We start from the raw sequence: 19,590 nt of genomic DNA, 5'->3' as shown, positions 1-19,590 counted from the left end.
GCCCTCATCATCTCCCGCCTCGACTACTGTAACCTCCTGCTCTGTGGCCTCCCCTCTAACACTCTTGCACCCCTCCAATCTATTCTAAACTCTGCTGCCCGACTAATCTGCCTGTCCCCCCGCTATTCCCCGGCCTCTCCCCTCTGCCAATCCCTGCACTGGCTCCCCATCACACAGAGACTCCAGTACAAAAGCCTAACCGTGACATACAAAGCCATCCACAACCTGTCTCCTCCAAACATCTGTGACCTCGTCTCCCGGTACTTTCCTGCACGCAACCTCCGATCCTCACAAGATCTCCTTCTCTACTCCCCTCTTATCTCCTCTTCCCACAATCGCATATAAGATTTATCTCGCGTATCCCCCCTACTCTGGAACCCTCTACCACAACATATCAGACTCTCACCTACCATTGAAACCTTCAAAAAGAACCTGAAGACCTACCTCTTCCGACAAGCCTACAACCTGCAGTAACCACCGATTGACCAAACCGCTGCACGACCAGCTCTACCCTCACCTACTGTATTCTCACCCATCCCTTGTAGATTGTGAGCCTTCGCAGGCAGGGTCCTCTCTCCTCCTGTACCAGTTGTGACTTGTATTGTTCAAGATTATTGTACTTGTTTTATTATGTATACCCCTCCTCACATGTAAAGCGCCATGGAATAAATGGCGCTATAATAATAAATAATAATAATAATGACAATGTGGCTCTTACGATTTGCCCACTTTAGGGCTTATCATCCATCATTTACCCAAAGAGACATTGTGTTACTGTACTAAAACATATATTTGTGTGTTACCAATATTAGTACATTCAGTGGACTCTACGATCCAAAGACATTCATGCTGTCGGCCCTGATGCCTATCTGTTAAAAAGGAAAAGTAGACTGAGATACCCAGCACAGCCCACATCAAAGCATGCACTATAGATCTGAAAAGTCACTTTGGTCCTCAGGGGTTCATATTGGCCTCCAGTCCATGCCAATAGTCTAAAAATGGGTGGCCTTGTTGTTCAGAGCCTCATTTTCTGAACTTATGCCATTGGCAATCACCTTAACTTCCGGAGTCTCTTCAAATGAGGGATCAACTGGATTCTCAACATCGGTAATTATGTCATTGCTCTTATACCACACTTGAGATGTCTTGCCCTTCTTCAGGGCTTTGCCAGTCATTTCACCAAATGGTGCCAGCTCCTGGTTGCAGCAGAGGCTTGCGTTGCATTTCTTGGATATGCATGGAGCATTGCATGCCAAGGAGAAGTCTTTGGCTTCCGTGAACTCAGCCTGAAGCGTGACGGCATGGACGCCTTCTGTGTGGAAGATTTTACGAATGACGCGATTGGCCAAGGTGTAGCTTTCAAGGCTCTCAAACTTCACGTGAAGCGTTGCAATGTTCTTCCCGCTGGCTAACTCCCAAACGTGAATTTCATGAATACTTTTTACTCCTGGTACCCCGGAAATTTTTTCACCTGCATAGCGAGAAATTAATTTTTTTTTAATAAATTTTAAAAAAAAATGTATAGGCAAGATAATAATTTGCTATTTTTTTTTTTTTTAAGTTAAATGTTAAAAAAAAAATAATAATAAAAAATAGGATATAAAACACAAATCCCTATAAATTATTTTAGGACCATTAAATTTATCATAAAGCTATCTTATACCTAAATATGTACTGGGTCAACACACTAAACAAGAGTTCTTATCATTGAAAAGCAACATTTATTGATTTTAGATTTTGGAGGTGTTCCCCCTTAAATTATGCTTCCTAAAACTTTATTTTTTTACTTCTAATTGTGATAAGAAACTTCTGTATGAACCTATTAGTTATACTTTTAATGGAACTGTTAAAAAAATAGGAAATAAAATCCCAGCTTCCTTTCCTATAAATTATCTGAGGAGTGAGGACAATAAAATGAATCGTAAGGCTTTGTTATACCTAATGGATAAATGTGTATCTTGGTCATCCCACGAAATAAGAGTTCCCAGATACACAATCATCATTGAAAGTGAGGTCAAAAGCAGATTTTTGAAAGTGTTCCCCTTTACCGTAAATTGTGCTCATGATCACTGAACTAACCAAAGCCGAGTATTGTGATGTTTTTTGTTTGTTTTTTTAATTCCTTTTACTGTGATGGAAAACTCACCCATATTAGATCATGATATCCTGATGAATTATAATAATAATCTTTATTATTTAACACTTATTATTATTATTTAACAATTATTAATTGTTGTTACTTATTTCTATGCAAACAGTAAAGTCTTCTTGTCGGACCCTTGTGTCTCATGAGCTGATTATGTGCTTGGAGATTAGATCTATTTTCCGGAATGATATTCTTCTTTCGCCCTCTGTTTGTTCGTGCCTAACCTATGTTTACCCGCAGCTGGAAGTGCTCTATGGGCCTTTGTGTTCTTACACGGAAAAGCTTGTAGAACTGACATTAGATGTCTTATATTTTTGATCTGACGCCAAAAGATCCAGTTTTAATCTCATTTTATATGAATCAACTTGTCTTTGTTTTTTTTGTGTGTTACTGTCTATTATCTGTTTGTAAATAATAAATGCAATATTGATTGAGTGATAAGTAGAATAGAAAGAGACAACCAGGATCGGGCATGTTCTGGGGTGGCCCAATGGGTTGGATGCAGGGCTTACCCAATCCCAGAAATGATGGCAGCTATGACCATGGGGTACTTTCTCTATGTCTCTACAGACCAGGGCCGGACTGGCCATCTGGCAATTCTGGCAAATGCCAGAAGGGCCTGTCTGGTTGTAGGCTGCCTTGTCTGCTATGTTGTTAACAGAATCTGTGTTCTAAAGACACCCGGACTGTTAAAAGTTGTGAGGAAGCACAAAGTCACTGACTCCGTCACTTGTCCCGGCAGGCCACAGGTATCATTAGAAATATTGACCTTGTAGTAAATCTTGCTTTCTTCAATCCTGGGTAATATTAGTAATATACCAACATCTGGTGCTCGGGGGCGGGGATGGCATAGGGCCTGTGTGATTTTAAATACCAGGGCTGAATTTCATCAGTCCCAGTCCATACCTGCTACAGACATTAACGTTATGTCCACATTTTAGTAAGCAGTGATGACAAAGGAAGTTCTCCAGTCCCAGAGATCACCAGGTCATAACAGATCAGCTCTGCAGGATATCTCAGGAGGTTGCATTTTCCAGAAAAAAGCAATAAAATAATAAAAAATGCAATGCCCTTCTCAAAGATCTTGTATGACCTGATGACACCTAGTAAGGAACTAGTCATTTCTTCCTCCATCTTCCCCAGCCATCTCACCTTCTCCTCACCTTCTTGTCAGAACTGTTCCTCCGCATACAATCCTTTTTCTCCAGATACACAGGGCCACATCATGTCCTATCCAGCTGACCACAACCTACTGACATTCTCTTCCCTCTCCTCTCCTAATGTGCAACCCCCACTGCACAAACTCCCTCGCAGAAATCTCAAACATCTCAACTTACAATCACTCTCGGAGTCCCTTCTCCCTCTCACAGACATAGCTTTCCTTCATGACACAGATGCTGCTGCCACTTTTTATAACACCACAATAACAGCAACACTCAATTCGGCCGCACCCCCTCAAGCATAGTAAAACTCGCACAATTAACAGGCAGCCTTGTCTGACCAAAGAATTGAGACGGGCTTCCAGGATTGCTGAGCGGAGATGGAACCAATCCCGCTCTGCCGACCACTTCACTGCATACAAGCAGTCCCTCGCCAGCTTCAAATCTGCGCTCACTGCCGCAAAACAAACTTATTTCTCATCTCTCATATCCTCGCTGTCTCACAACCCTAAACAGCTTTTCAACACTTTCAATTCTCTACTCCGTCCCCCAGCACTTCCTCCCTCCCCCATCATTTCTTTAAACAGAAGATCGATACGATCAGAGAAAGCTTTGGCCCACAGCGCCCACTGCCCCTCTTAGCTGCTCAACCGTGCTCCTCCAAAACCAGCTTCTCCACCATGACAGAAGATCAGCTCTCCACCCTCCTTTCAAGATCACTCCTCACCACCTGCACGCTTGACCCGCTCCCGTCCCACCTCATCCCTAACCTTTCCACGGTCTTCATCCCAACCCTAACGCACCTCTTCAACCTCTCACTCACAACAGGTGTCTTCCCCTCATCCTTCAAGCATGCCAAGATCACACCCATCCTCAAAAAGCCCTCCCTCGACCCATCCTCTGTGTCTAGCTATCGCCTGATATCTCTTCTCCAGGGCCGGACTGGGACCAAAAAGCAGCCCTGGTACAAAAAAAATTAACCAGCCACATACAATGAATTACATACACTTCATATATGATGTACACCGCACACATGCTGGACAACACAAGCTCATTACATACACATCAAATAGTCACACAGACACACACATACATGTACACCGCACACATGCTGGACAACACAGGCTCGTTACTTACACTTCATATAGTCACACAGACACACACATCATACATGTACACAGCACACATGGTGGACAACACAGGCTCATTACATACACCTGATATAGTCACACAGACACACACATCATACATGTACACAGCACACATGGTGGACAACACAGGCTCATTACGTACACTTCATATAGTCACACAGACACACACATCATACATGTACACAGCACACATGGTGGACAACACAGGCTCATTACATACACCTGATATAGTCACACAGACACACACATCATACATGTACACAGCACACATGGTGGACAACACAGGCTCATTACGTACACATTACTCATTACACACACACACACACAAGTATTAGGCTAGGTTCACATTGCGTTAGTGGCAGTCTGCTAACGGAATCCGTTACATAGCGCCACTAATGCAATGCAACGGATCCGTTAGCGCACCAATTGACCGCAATGTATGTAACGCATCGCTAACGTATGCCATTTTTGGCATGCGTTAGCAGTGTACTGTTATTTTCTGACGGACCTCGAACGCTGCTTGCAGCGTTTTTGGGTCCGTTCTCGCTAGCGCAGATCGGGCATCTGCGCTAGCGGGATCGCTAAACACAATCCCTTTTTGTACATTGCGTTAGCGCATTCCGTTAGCGTATGCGCTAAATGGATTGCACTAATGCAATGTTAACCTAGCCTTAACACACACACATGTATTACACACAAACACACAAGTATTACACACACGCAAACACTACAGATACCACACGCATTACACACACACTACAGATACTGCACACACAAGTATTACACTACAGATACCGCACACACATTACACACTCACACACACACACTACAGATACCGCACACGCACTCCCCGCCTCCTAGCCACAGGTGTTTTAATTATAGTAGGTCCAATACCCCTCCACAGAAAGAGAGAATTTGAGTCCAAGAAGAGGTTTCACATGTACCCATTCAGATGGAGACGTTTATTCTCGGTGAGGTAGGTCAAGCGTAGGACCTCGTATAAGAGAGATGCCGTAAAGTGGCTACGAGGTACACATAAATATGGCCATTTTTATGCGCTAAAAGCTCTCATTTTCATATTTCTAGTGCAGTAATGCAGTTCAAATTTCGTGTTTTCAAGTTTGCATGTTTTGGCGCTGCAGTGTGCTGCCCTTTTTACTTAACTATATACGAGTTGGCGACTCTGGGTTCAGCACCTGTTCACACTCAGTCTATGTTTGGATGTGCAGGTCAGGTTTTTGAAATGTACAGATATCGCACACATATTACACACACACTACAGATACCGCACACACAAGTATTACACTACAGATACCGCACACACATTACACACACTACAGATACCGCACACACATTACACACACACACTGCAGATATCGCACACATTACACACACTACAGATACCGCACACATATTACACACACACTACAGATACCGCACACACAAGTATTACACTACAGATACCGCACACACATTACACACACTACAGATACCGCACACATTACACACACACTACAGATACCGCACACACATTACACACACTACAGATACCGCACACACAATTAAACACTACAGATACAGCATACACATTACACACTCACACACACACACTACAGATACCGCACACACAAGTATTACACTACAGATACCGCACACACATTACACACTCACACACACACACTACAAATACCGCACACACAAGTATTACACTACAGATACCGCACACACATTACACACTCACACGCACACACTACAGATACCGCACACACAAGTATACACTACAGATACCGCACACACAAGTATACACTACAGATACCGCACACACATTACACACACACACTACAGATACCGCACACACATTACACACTCACACACTACAGATAACTCACACACATTACACACACACTACAGATACCGCACACACAAGTATTACACTACAGATACCGCACACACATTACACACACACTACAGATACCATACACTCATTTATTACACACACACACACACAAACTTTTGTGGTGCAGAGCACGCTGATGTCCATGTGCAGCTCTTCAGGTCCTCCTGCTCACAGACAGCAGCAGCAGCTCTGTCCCGGCCCCTCCCCCGGTCTCTCCTTCTCTGCTGGGATTCTGGAATGAAAGCAGATCAGAGCAGGAGATAATGTCACCCAGCTGTGTGCTTCCAGTGAGAGCTAAGGAAGCAGTTTTCGCAGGCAGGTATTACCTTTCAGCTTGCGTGCTGCTGTTCTCTGCCACTGTTCTCTGACGCTGGTACTTGCCACTCAGCCAGCAATGCATGCGCCGATCGAGCGGCCCACTACAAGCACCGGCCCTTCTGACATTTGCCCGAAGTGCCCGATGCTCAGTCCGACCCTGCTCTTTTCCCATATGCCTCCAAATTGCTGGAGCAACACGTCCATCTTGAACTGTCCTCCCACCTCTCCTCCTGCTCCCTCTTTGATCGGTTACAATCTGGCTTCCGTTCCCATCACTCAACTGAAACTGCCCTAACTAAAGTCACCAATGACCTACTAACTGCCAGGAGCAAGCGACACTACTCTGTCCTCTTTCTCCTGGACCTGTCTTCTGCCTTTGACACTGTGGACCACTCCCTTTTGCTACAAATCCTCTCATCTCTTGGCATCACAGACTTGGCCCTTTCCTGGATTTAGTCATATCTGACAGAAAGAACATTCAGTGTCTCCCTCCCCCACACCACCTCCTCACTTCGCCCCTTGTCAGTCGGTGTTCCTCAAGGCTCTGTTCTAGGACCACTACTCTTCTCCATCTACACTTTCGGCCTGGGACAGCTCATAGAATCCCACAGTATGCAGTACCATCTCTACGCTGATGGCACGCAGATCTACCTATCCGGACCTGACCTCACCTCCTTACTTACCAAAATCCCGCACTGTCTGTCTGCTATCTCGACATTCTTTTCTGCTTGCTTTCTACAACTGAACATGGACAAAACAGAATTCATCATCTTTCCCAATCTCACTCTACCCCTCCACCACATCTATCCATCAATGTCAATGGCTGCTCACTTTCCCCAGTCCCACACGCCCGGTGGCTCGGGGTGATCCTCGACTCTGCCCTCTCTTTCAAGCCACATATCCAAGCCCTTGCCTCCTCCTGCCGTCTCAAACTCAAAAATATTTCCTGGATCCGTGCTTTCCTTGACCGCAACACTGCAAAAACGCTAGTGCATGCCCTTATCATCTCCCGCCTCGACTACTGCAACCTCCTACTCTCTGGACTCCCCTCTAGCACTCTGGCACCACTCCAATCCACCCTACACTCTGCTGCCCGACTAATCTATCTGTCTCCCCGCTATTCCCCAGCCTCTCCCCTATGTCAAGCCCTTCACTGTCTTCCTATCGTCCACAGACTGCAGTTCACAACCCTCACAATGACATACAAAGCCATCCACAACCTGTCTCCTCCATACATCTGTGACACGGTCTCCCGGTACCTACCTACACGCAACTTCCGATCCTCTCAAGACCTCCTTCTGTACTCCCCTCTCATCTTTTCTTCCCACAACTGCATCCAAGACTTCTCCTGTGCTTCCCCCATACTCTGGAACTCTCTACCCCAACACATCAGACTCTCGGCTACCATAGAAACCTTCAAAAAGAACCTGAAGACCCACCTCTTCCGACAAGCCTACAGCCTGCAGTGATCCTGAAGTTACTGAACCGCCGCACAACCTGCCCTACCCTCTCCTAGTGTATCCTCACCCATCCCAGACTGTGAGCCCTCGCGGGCAGGGTCCTCCCTCCTTATGTACCCGTGTGCCTTGTTATCTGCTCATGTTTAATGTATTTGTCTATATTTGCCCCGAATTCACATGTAAAGCGCCATGGAATAAATGGCGCTATAAAAATGTATAATATAAAATAAAAATAATAATAAAATAATGGCACCAGACAAAACACGCTTAAAGAAGCCCTCCCATCAAAGTTTTTATCCTCCTAATATATTGCAATCATCATATTAAACAGTGTTGTGTCCTTATAATTGCTAATTTTACCTTTCAACTTAGTTAATTTTTCTGTGTTTTTTTTCCATTTAAGTCCATGACATCTCGTGATTAAAAACAGACTAGGTGAATGCTTCTAAGCTCTATGTAGAAGCAAGAGGTCAATTTTACATGCATGAGTCATCATCAGAACTATAATTCTACATCATTGCAAAGTCCCTAGTAGGGGGGAGGAGGGAGCAGCTGGGTACAAAAATTGAATAGGAGGTAGAGCTGGGCTAACAGGGACTTAGCATCAATCTAGACTTGTTGTTCTAGCGATGACTCATGAAGGGAAAAGAGACTTCCTGTTTCTTTATAGAGCTTAGAAGGATTCGGCTAGACTGTTAATAATCATGCGATATTATAGATCTAATGGAAAAGAGAATTAACTGGGTAGAAGGGCAAAATGAGCAATTGTAGGTACACGGTACTATATAATATGATGATTGCAATATAAAAAGAGGATAAAAACTTTGATAGGAGTGCTTCTTTAAAGAAAAAAAAGAAAAATTAATGTCAATTGATAAATGAAAGAGCATTCATGGCCCAATCCACAACTGTTCGTTCCACTCCTCATGATCGTAAACTGTGTGTCCTCCATATAAATACCGACAGCAAAAATAAAACAATTTAAAATGTATTTAAGTGGTACAACATGTTGAAAAAATTATGAAAAACACAACAAAAATAAAAAAAATATACATATACTGTATGTATATGTATGTATATATATATATATATATATATATATATAAATACTTATTTACTAGCTATTGAACCCATTCTCTGCCCGGGTGGTGAGCATTTATATTGGTACATGGTCTCCATCCTGGTATGTGCTGCTTCCATCCTGGACCCCCATTCTGTCATGTACTGCTGCCATCTTGCTCCCCCATTCTGTCTTGTGCTGCTGCCATCCTGCGCCCCCATTCTGTCATGTGCTGCTCCCATCCTGGACCCCCATTCTGCCATGTGCTGCTGCCATCTTGCGCCCCCATTCTGTCATGTGCTGCACCCATCCTGCGCCCCCATTCTGTCATGTGCAGTCATGTGCTGCTGTGACGTATTTTCTATATATATTCAGTAGAAAGTAACTGGATTGCTCCGCTGACGTATTTTATATATAGATTCAGTATAAAAATGGCGCGAGGAAGCGCGAACTGTGCAGGTTCCAATTCCGGCGCCACAACCCTCCTGGGCCACAATCCTCATCCCTGGATGCGTAACTTACAAAATGGCACCTGAAGTGCGCTATACGCATGTGCCATTTCCGACGTAGGATTCATGTCCCGGCCTCCAGCCCGAAGAGACCCCGCTACAATACCGGATAGGTACCGAATATACTCGAGTATAAGCCGACCCAAGTATAAGCCGAGACCCCTAATTTTGACACAAAAAACTGGGAAAACATATTGACTCGAGTATAAGCCTAGGGTGGGAAATGCAGCAGCTACTTGTAAATTTCAAAAATAAAAATAGATACCAATAAAAGTAAAATTAATTGAGATATCAGTAGGTTAAGTGTTTTTGAATATCCATATTGAATCAGGAGCCCCATATAATGCTCCATAAAGTTCATGAATAATATGCCCCATTATGCTGCTCCATAAAGGTCGATGGCCCCATAAGATGCTCCATAGCATAATATGCCGCTGCGATAAAAAAAAAAATGACACTCATCTCTGGGTGACGAGTGCGGGTGGCCTGAGCAAGAGGGGACACCAGCGCGCTATGGGGGTCAGGTGCCAGAGTCGCCACTGGCTCAGGCCCCCAGCACTTGCGATATTCACCTGTCCCCGTTCCACCGCTGTGCGCCGCGGTGTCTTCTGGGTCTCTGCAGTGACTGTTCAGTCAGAGGGCGCGCACTAAACACGTCATCGCACCCTCTCCGTCAGAGATCGCAGTATGCGTTCAGTGCTTACGCATACCGCGATCTCCTGGGCCACAATCCTCATCCGCGGATGCTTGTGGGGGTCCAGACTGCACAGGCGTGTCACACTTGCTCCTAGCGTTATATTATATTATAGATATTAGCAAAAAGTAATAAATGTATCACAGAAAGCAGACCCAAAATTATTTGAATAAACTTTATAGCGGTTTAGGTAAGTATTGGTCCCCACGTGCCCACTCAACCATTCATCAGGCAATTCATAAGAATGATCTGGCTATCGACATACCAGACTTAATTAGTAGATCATGGATGTGCTAGAACAAAGTAGCAATCCTTGGCTGGTTTGTAAAATCCTAAATTCTTTCAATAGCACAGCGTGAAGGGAATGAAGGAATGTATTATTCTTACCAATTTCTCCGACGTTGATGCCTTTGGGGACCATCTGAAGCAGGATGGTGGCGGTCTCTTTAATGAGTGGGAAGGCAGAAAATAAAATGATGGCTACCATCACTACTGTCAGGCTGGGATCGATGTAGCACTGCCAGTTGCATTTCGCTTCAGCGGACAGTGGTCGTACATAAAATATGACGCCTGCCACCACAACAACCACAGACCCCAGTGCGTCACCCATTACATGAAGCAGAACGCCTGTAGACACAGGAAAATCCATGTAAATTAATATTATATATATACTAGCTGAAGAGCCCGGCATTGCCCGGGCATAGTAACTAGCTGTGGTTAGTTATAACAAATTATAATGATTATATTGCACATAAAAATATTTCACAGCATATATTCAACACTGCAGACTTGCAACACAAACTTCTTTCATTTTCCCCTCACATCTGTCATTTTCCCCTCACTTCTCTTCGTTTTCCCCTCACTCCTCTCGTTTTCACGTCACTCCTCACATTTTCCTCTCACTCCTCTCATTTCCCCCTCACACGGGCACAGCAACTTCCTTTAACCCCTTTACCCCCAAGGCTGGTTTGCACATTAATGACCGGGCCAATTTTTACAATTCTGACCACTGTCCCTTTATGAGGTTATAACTCTGGAACGCTTCAACGGATCCCGGTGATTCTGACATTGTTTTCTCATGACATATTGTACTTCATCATAGTAGTAAAATTTCTTTGATATTACCTGCGTTTATTTGCAAAAAAAACGGAAATTTGGCGAAAATTTAGAAAATTTTGCAATTTTCCAACTTTACATTTTTATACAATTAAATCACAGAGATATGTCACACAAAATACTTAATAAGTAACATTTCCACATGTCTACTTTACATCAGCACAATTTTGGAACCAACATTTTTTTCTGTCAGGGAGTTATAAGGGTTAAACGTTAACCAGCAATTTCTCATTTTACAACACCATTTTTTTTTAGGGACCACATCTCATTTGAAGTCATTTTGAGGGGTCTATATGATAGAAAATACCCAAGTGTGACACCATTCTAAAAACTGCACCCCTCAAGGTGCTCAAAACCACATTCAAGAAGTTTATTAACTCTTCAGGTGTTTCACAGGAATTTTTGGAATGTTTAAATAAAAATGAACATTTAACTTTTTTTCACAAAAAATTTACTTCAGCTCCAATTTGTTTTATTTGACCAAGGGTAACAGGAGAAAATGGACCGCAATAGTTGTTGTACAATTTGTCCTGAGTACGCCGATACCCCATATGTGGGGGTAAACCACTGTTTGGGCGCTTGGCAGTGCTCGGAAGGGAAGGAGCGCCGTTTGACTTTTCAATGCAAAATTGACTGGAATCGAGATGAGACGCCATGTTGTGTTTGGACAGCCACTGATGTGCCTAAACATTGAAACCCCCACAAGTGACACCACTTTGGAAAGCAGACCCCCTAAGGAACTCATCTAGATGTGTTGTGAGAGCTTTGAACCCACAAGCGTTTCACTACAGTTTATAACGCAGAGCCGTGAAAATAAAAATTCTTTTTTTCCACACAAAAATTATTTTTTAGCCCCCAGTTTTGTATTTTTACAAGGGTAACAGGAGAAATTGGACCACAAAAGTTGTTGTACAATTTGTCCCGAGTACGCTGATACCCCACATGTGGGGGGGAACCACCGTTTGGGTGCATGGGAGAGCTCGGAAAGGAAGGAACTCCATTTGGAATGCAGACTTAGATGGATTGGTCTGCAGGCGTCACATTGCGTTTACAGAGCCCCTAATGTACCTAAACAGTAGAAACCCCCCACAAGTGACCCCATATTGGAAACTAGACCCCCCAAGGAACGTATCTAGATGTGTTGTGAGAACTTTGAACCCCCAAGTGTTTCACTACAGTTTATAACACAGAGCCGTGAAAATAAAAAATCATTTCTTTCCACAAAAATTTTTTTGGGCCCCCAGTTTTGTATTTTTCCATTGGTAACAGTTGAAATTGAACCCCAAAAGTTGTTGTCTAATTTGTCCTGAGTATGCTGATACCCAATATGTGGGGGGTAACCACCGTTTGGGCGCATGACAAAGCTCGGAAGGGAAGGAGCGCCATTTGGAAGGCAGATTTAGATGCATTTGTCTGCAGGCGTCACGTTGCATTTGCAGAGCTCCTGATGTAACGAAACAGTAGAAACCCCCTACAAGTGACCCCATATTGGAAACTAGACCCCCCAAGGAACTTATCTAGATGTGGTGTGAGAACTTTGAACCTTCAAGTGTTTCACTACAGTTTATAACACAGAGCCGTGAAAATAAAAAAAATCCTTTTTTTTCCACAAAAATTATTTTTAGCCCCCAGTTTTGTATTTTTCCAAGTGTAACAGTTGCAATTGAACCCCAAAAGTTGTTGTCCAATTTATCTTGAGTACGCTGATACACCATATGTTGGGGTAAACCCCTGTTTGGGCGCACGGGAGAGGTCGGAAGGGAAGGAGCACTGTTTTGCTTTTTCAACGCAGAATTGGCTGGAATTGAGATCGGACGCCATGTCACGTTTGGAGAGCTCCTGATGTGCCTAAATAGTGGACACCCCCAATTATAACTGAAACCCTAATCCAAACACTCCCCTAACCCTAATTCCAACAGTAACCCTAACCACACCCCTAACTCTGACACACCCCTAACCCTAATCCCAACCGTATTCCCAACCGTAAATGTAATCCAAACGCTAACTTTAGCCCCAAACCTAACCCTAACTTTAGCCCCAACCCTAACCCTAACTTTAGCCTCAACCCTATCTGTAGCCCTAACCCTAGCCCCAACCCAAGCCCCAACCCTAACCCTAATTTTAGCCCCAACCCTAACTGTAGCCCTAACCCTAGCCCCAACCCAAGCCCCAACCCTAACCCTAATTTTAGCCCCAACCCTAACTGTAGCCCTAACCCTAGCCCCAACCCACACACTGAAAGACGCTTTTTATTGCAAAAAATATTTTTTGCGTTACCACATTTTGAGAGCTATAATTTTTCCATATTTTGATCCACAGAGTCATGTGAGGTTTTTTTTTTTGAGGGATGAGTTGACGTTTTTATTGGTAACATTTTCGGGCATGTGACATTTTTTGATCACTTTTTATTCAGATTTTTGTGAGGCATAATGACCAATAACCAGCTATTCATGAATTTCTTTTGGGTTGGGCGTTTATACCATTCCGTGTTTGGTAAAATGGATAAAGCAGTTTTATTCTTCGGGTCAGTACGATTACAGCGATGCCTCATTTATATCAATTTTTTATGTTTTGGCGCTTTTATACGATAAAAATATTTTATGGAAAAAATAATTATTTTTGCATCGCTTTATTCTGAGGACTATAACTTTTTAATTTTTTCGCTTATGATGCTGTATGGAGGCTCGTTTTTTGCGAGGCAAGATGTCGTTTTCAGCGGTACCATGGTTATTTATATCCATCTTTTTGGTCGCGTGTTATTCCACTTTTTGTTCAGCGGTATGATAATAAAGCGTTTTTTGCCTCGTTTTTTTTTTTACGGTGTTCACTGAAGGGGTTAACTAGTGGGACAGTTTTATAGGTTGGGTCATTACTGACGCGGCGATACTAAATATGTATCCTTTTATTGTTTGTTTGTTTTTTCATTTAGATAAAGGAATGTATTTATGGGAACAATACTTTTTTCTATTATTTATTTAGGATTTTTTTTTTTTTACACATGTAATTTTTTTTTACTTTGCCCCAGGGGGGGACATCACAGTAAAGTGACAGATCGCTGATCTGACACTTTGCTGTGCACTGTGTCAGATCAGCGATCTGACGTGCAGTCCTGGAGACTTCCCGACGCCTGCTCTGAGCAGACGCTGTGAAGCCACCTCCCTGCAGGACCCGGATGCCGCCCCACGGCCATTTTTGATCCAGGCCTGCTGCAGGGAGGAGGAGGTAAGGACCCTCGGGCAACGTGATCACATCGCGTTGCTCTGAGGGTCTCAGGGATGCACGCAGGGAGCCCCCTCTCTGCCCAATGCTTCCCTATAATGCCGGAATACTGCGATCATGTTTGATCACAGTGTACCGGGGGTTAATGTGCCGGGGGCGGTCCGTGAGCGCTCCTGGCACATAGTGCCAGATGTCAGCTGCGATAGTCAGCTGACACCCGGCCACGATCGGCCGCGCTGCCCCCGTGAGCGCGGCTGATCGCGCTGGATGTACTATTCCATCCTTGGGAAGTAGGGCCCACCCCACATGGACGGAATAGTACATCCAATGGCAGAAAGGGGTTAATGAGCACAGCGGTGTAAATCATGAGGCTCCTCCTTTCCCCTTGAAATCATGCCTCACAGAAAGAACTCCATTTTAGTCATGACGGAGCTACATGTGGCCTGTGCCTGCCGCGCACTGATACTCTGAAGGCGGTGGCCCTGATTGTAGCTTGCAGTGGCTGGGACGTTGCAGCCAGTGAGTTTTGCATGGTGGCTTTCGAGGTGATAGTGTCTCCACCCGTGTGCGCTAACAACACGGGCCATGTGGGCAGGGCTTTGCGTGTGGAGGGAGTGTGGCTATGTGGAGTTGGCAGGGCTACATGGAGTGGGAGTGGCTTGATACATACATACACTCAGCTTTATATATATATATATATATATTGCCATCGTGCCATTGCTTTGTTAAGATTAACATTAAATGACTTGCTGGAGGTGGCCAACGATTCAGTCCCCACCACAAAAACCAAACAGGGTATATGCACACAGAGTTTTTGAGGAGGTTTTGGAACAAAATCTGGCTATATACACACATCATCATCTTCAGGCATATTCCGCCTGGAATCCGCCAGAAAAAATGCAGCAAAAAATGAACAAAATGCACAGCATTACCAAAATGACATGGCTGTGCACATTTAGTATTTAGTTACTTCTTTTAACCACTTCAAGATTCGGGAACCCTGGAGTAGTTAAAAGAAGTAACAAGTTCATTCTTTGGGCGCCACCCGCTCTCTAAAGACACCAACAGCGGAGCCAATGCGAAAATGACAGTAAAACCCTCAGCGGAACCGATTCAGGAAAAAAAGACACCGGCTTCACTTGGGAAAACTTAGCATCTTTGCACCATCTAAAAGATGTCGTGAGCACTTAGGCAGTTTCTGCTCCAAAAGCTCAACAAAAAGACTCAGTGTGCACCTACCCTTACGCATGAAAGTTGTGTTTGGTCCCTGCTACCAGTTCTCCATCCTTTGGTAGGATGACCAAGCCACAGTGACATATGGTCAACAGTAATGTTCCATGGAAACTGCATCTACAGAGGTCCTGGGAACACATTCTTCCAGTATGTGACACCTCACTGGTGACATTTCAGCTGGATACCTGCTCTACCACATTGCATTTGTTAAGTGCCTGTAATTATGCAAGCTTGATAGAAGAACGGAGTCAGGGCCCCGAGCAGGATATTGTATTATACAGAGGGATTCAGGTAGAGCCATAAGTCATAGCAACTGATATAATAGATTGATGATTACCATCTTTTATACTATAGGACTTTCCAACTCTTACAAAACTTCCAGGAGGCTCCAGATAAAAAATGGTGCCTCTCAGACTCCTCGAAGAGTTGGCCAATCTCCATGGAAGCCTACCAGAATTTCTGGAATGCAACGCTCCTCTGGTGTTTTCTTAGCCATGATGCTGATCTCCAGCATTCTGAGGCACGTTGGGGGTGGATGTAGCCTGTTCTAGGGTCTATGGTTATACAAATGAAAGCTCCACAATTATTGTGGTTGGCTAGTATGGCTAATGGGGCAATAGGGTCAAACTGTACATCTTGAAGACACCATTAAAGCAGTACACTTACAAGATACTAGTGCTTAGTAATAAAATATCAACCTTTTTATTTTTTTCTCTGCCTAGCTGTAAATCTAGAAAGGATATCGAAAATATGATCGGGGCTCTGCTGAATCTTATTTTTGGACAATGCCATTGTGGTGTAGGAGCATTTGACCCATAGGACCATTTGACCTTATTGTCCTACTGGGCACTGCTGCCTACAAAGCCACATTTACATTACCTCTAATGTTGAGGGCGGCCGCGTCCTTTTCATTCTTGCCCTTTACTTCTTCTAGGTCAGATTCTTGGTCATCTATATTGTCACCTATGGCCAAAGAAGAAACGCTGTGTTGTGTATAAATTCTACAAACAGAAGAAACACCAGTTTTAAAAAAAAAAATCAGTTTCACCATTGACAACATAATACATTCCCCAGAATTATCGAACGGAGGTCGTGTGAGACGCATCACAAGAACCTTCAGGATATTCTTCATTTACGACCTAACGGTGAACTCTACCAAAACGAAAAGATTATGTAACGCCTAATGATCATGAGGTCTTCAGAGAAGAACCGAGCATTACGCTTGGACCAGAGGGTGACTTTTCATGGAATCGGATTTTCGCATTTTTTTTACCTAATGCCCCGAAACTCTATTGTAAATTTCTGGCAATGATCACTTGACCTGGATTTCTGTTTTATGGAAATGACAAAGCATTTTTGTCTACACAGAAGACCCTCCATGCCATCAAACATAAATTCACAAATTGGCCCAGTTCTTAAAGGAAACCCACATTGTACATGGTGTCTGATCTATGTTTGAAATGTTCTAGGTCAGGAAGAACTGAGCAGATGTGTATGTTGGTTTACGAGAAATTATTCTGTATAACTTAGTTTCTTCATTTAAATCCCTACTCATTGTAACCTTAGGAGTCCAGTGGGCCGTACTATTCAGTGATCTATGTGAAAAACTAAGTAGGACATGCCCACTGGACTTCTAAGGACATTATGAGTTAGGAGCTAAATGAATGAACCAAACTTTTCCCAACTAAACTACATATATATCTCCTCTGCTCCTCCTATTTGTTGTCCATATTAATGTCTACAGATAAATAACATCCTCTAGAATATTATCTACACCCTGACCTCGTCTGAACTGATTATTTTTAAGGTCACAGGTGACATTTCTGGAGCGCCCCCAGACGCAGGGCCGCGGGTCACTCGGTACCGGTCCTCTCTGGCTCAGTTCTGGGGATGTCACGGTGGCTGGACCCGGTCCGTGACCCTGCTAAGGGGCGTCCAATGAAAGGTGATACGAGTCTGTCAAGGTTTTGTGAGGCCACCTGTGGTGTTCGGTCAGGGTGACCGACGCTGCTTGGGGTCCACTGGGGTGATGTGATGGCAGCTAGATGGTATACCTTCCCACAGGTGAAGTGAGTTCCCAGGGCTTCCCAGTAGTGTAGGGGGTGATGTGAGGTGCAGACAATAACGAGGACACAGGGTTGCAGTCTCTTTACCTCTTTACTGGTGACTTCAGGATCCTCAATCCAGAGCACAGTTAACAGGGCTGTCTGAGACCGGCCGGTCCGAAGGCACATCCAGAGTTCCCTTTACAGGTGGAAATCGTTGCCTACCACTAGCGCCTGTGTGTTGTAGTGCTTCCCTGCTGAGCATTCGGGATAGTCCTCACAACTTCTGCTCTCGTTCTTTCTAGTTCGTTCCAGTTCTTTCTATTTTTTTCTATTCTCTGTCCCCCAAGTGTGTTTTGGCTAGGACGCACCCGTTTGAGGGGTAGGCTCGGAGCTCTTCCGGGACCCTAGAGACGCCCCTCTCCACACGTTGCCCCCTATGTCTGCCTAGGTGATGTATGGTAGACAGCCAACCTATAATTAACTGTCCTGCGGTATTTGAAGTAAGGCATAAAGTCAGTTACTTCCTCGGTGTTCCGGGCTACGTGCCTCAGTAGGATGTTGCCGTTCTCCGTGCACGACTCCTACTGGCTCTCCTTTGTGCTTGATCTCGTTTCTCACTGTCCACAATATCTTTCGCTTCGTGTCTCTTTTTAAGGATACCACCGCGGGTAGTGCAGGCGCGGTTCCGTAACGTTCTGCCTTGTCGCTAGGTACCTGCCAGGTTCCCACGCCTGACAGGGCCCCCCCTGCATCTTCCCCGCAACACCCCCTGCCACGGGATGTTGCCTGGACAAAACCCAGTCAGCTTCTCACTAACTTCCTATCCAACCCCTAGTTTTACCAGTGTGAGGAGTGGCCTAATAAGTAAAACCCTTTGCTCCCCCTAGTGGCCGGAGTGTGAAGTGTAATGTGTGCTGGTGATACCTGTTCAGGTGAACTCCTTTAGTGCCATCAGACGTACCATCTCTCCCCTTAGTGGCAGAGCGACATTACTGCAACGACCAGGTCTCTGGGGCGCTGCATTTCAGCTGGAAACCTGCTGGACTGCATTGCATTTATTAACTGCCTATAAATATGTGAGCCTAAGAACAGTACTAAATATGTTCATTATTAGCATTTAAAGGGGAAGTTACCTTTAACCAAGACCTGCAAGATTGAGATCCTGAAATGTTAATAAAAAAAGGTCCTTAGTAATTATAACAATTTGGTCTCCAAAAGAGATTTTGGAACAGCAAGTATGTATACAGTCGTGTTTTGATCTGAAGGCAGTTGCCCAGCATTTCATATCATAATTGTTAGTGAACTTCTCCTTTAAGTAATAAACTTCCCCTTTAAATTCATAGACATTTACAAACTTAGGTCTTTTTTCAAAACTAAATAATATACATGGGCCAAACATATATGAAACTGCCTAAAATATTTTTTTGCTTACAAGGACTGGAAAATATCTTAAGGCGCAGGCTAGACAGTGATGCATTGAGGCAACCACAAAAATGGATTGCTGACTGTCAGCATTACCGCCACTGTCAGAGGGAGCAGTAATGGTGCCTGTTGTGTAATATTTGCCCTTTACTCCTGG

General features: G+C 44.2%; 1 protein-coding gene across 3 annotated transcripts in view; it reads right to left on the bottom strand.

Annotated features, from left to right (window-relative positions):
- Nucleotides 1–468: 468 nt before the first annotated feature.
- Nucleotides 469–19,590, bottom strand: part of LOC138681184 (calcium/manganese antiporter SLC30A10-like) — a 66,808-nt gene continuing 47,686 nt past the window's right edge. Inside the window, exons 2-4 of one of the 3 annotated variants that reach the window (XM_069768481.1) lie at nt 16,843–16,926; nt 10,783–11,022; nt 486–1,471 (exon numbers count right to left, since the gene is read on the bottom strand). In XM_069768481.1, coding sequence (XP_069624582.1) covers nt 993–1,471; nt 10,783–11,022; nt 16,843–16,926 — 803 coding nt within the window. In that variant the 3' untranslated portion in view covers nt 486–992. Of the gene's footprint in view, nt 1,472–10,782; nt 11,023–16,842; nt 16,927–19,590 lie in introns of all 3 variants that reach the window. The other 2 variants (XM_069768482.1, XM_069768483.1) reach the window with 2 other exon arrangements.

The sequence above is a fragment of the Ranitomeya imitator genome, chromosome 5 (assembly GCF_032444005.1).
Source record: "Ranitomeya imitator isolate aRanImi1 chromosome 5, aRanImi1.pri, whole genome shotgun sequence".
Taxonomy (NCBI): domain Eukaryota; kingdom Metazoa; phylum Chordata; class Amphibia; order Anura; family Dendrobatidae; genus Ranitomeya; species Ranitomeya imitator.
The sequence above is the reverse complement of the archived record's forward strand: the minus strand, read 5'-3'. Positions and strand labels throughout refer to the sequence as shown.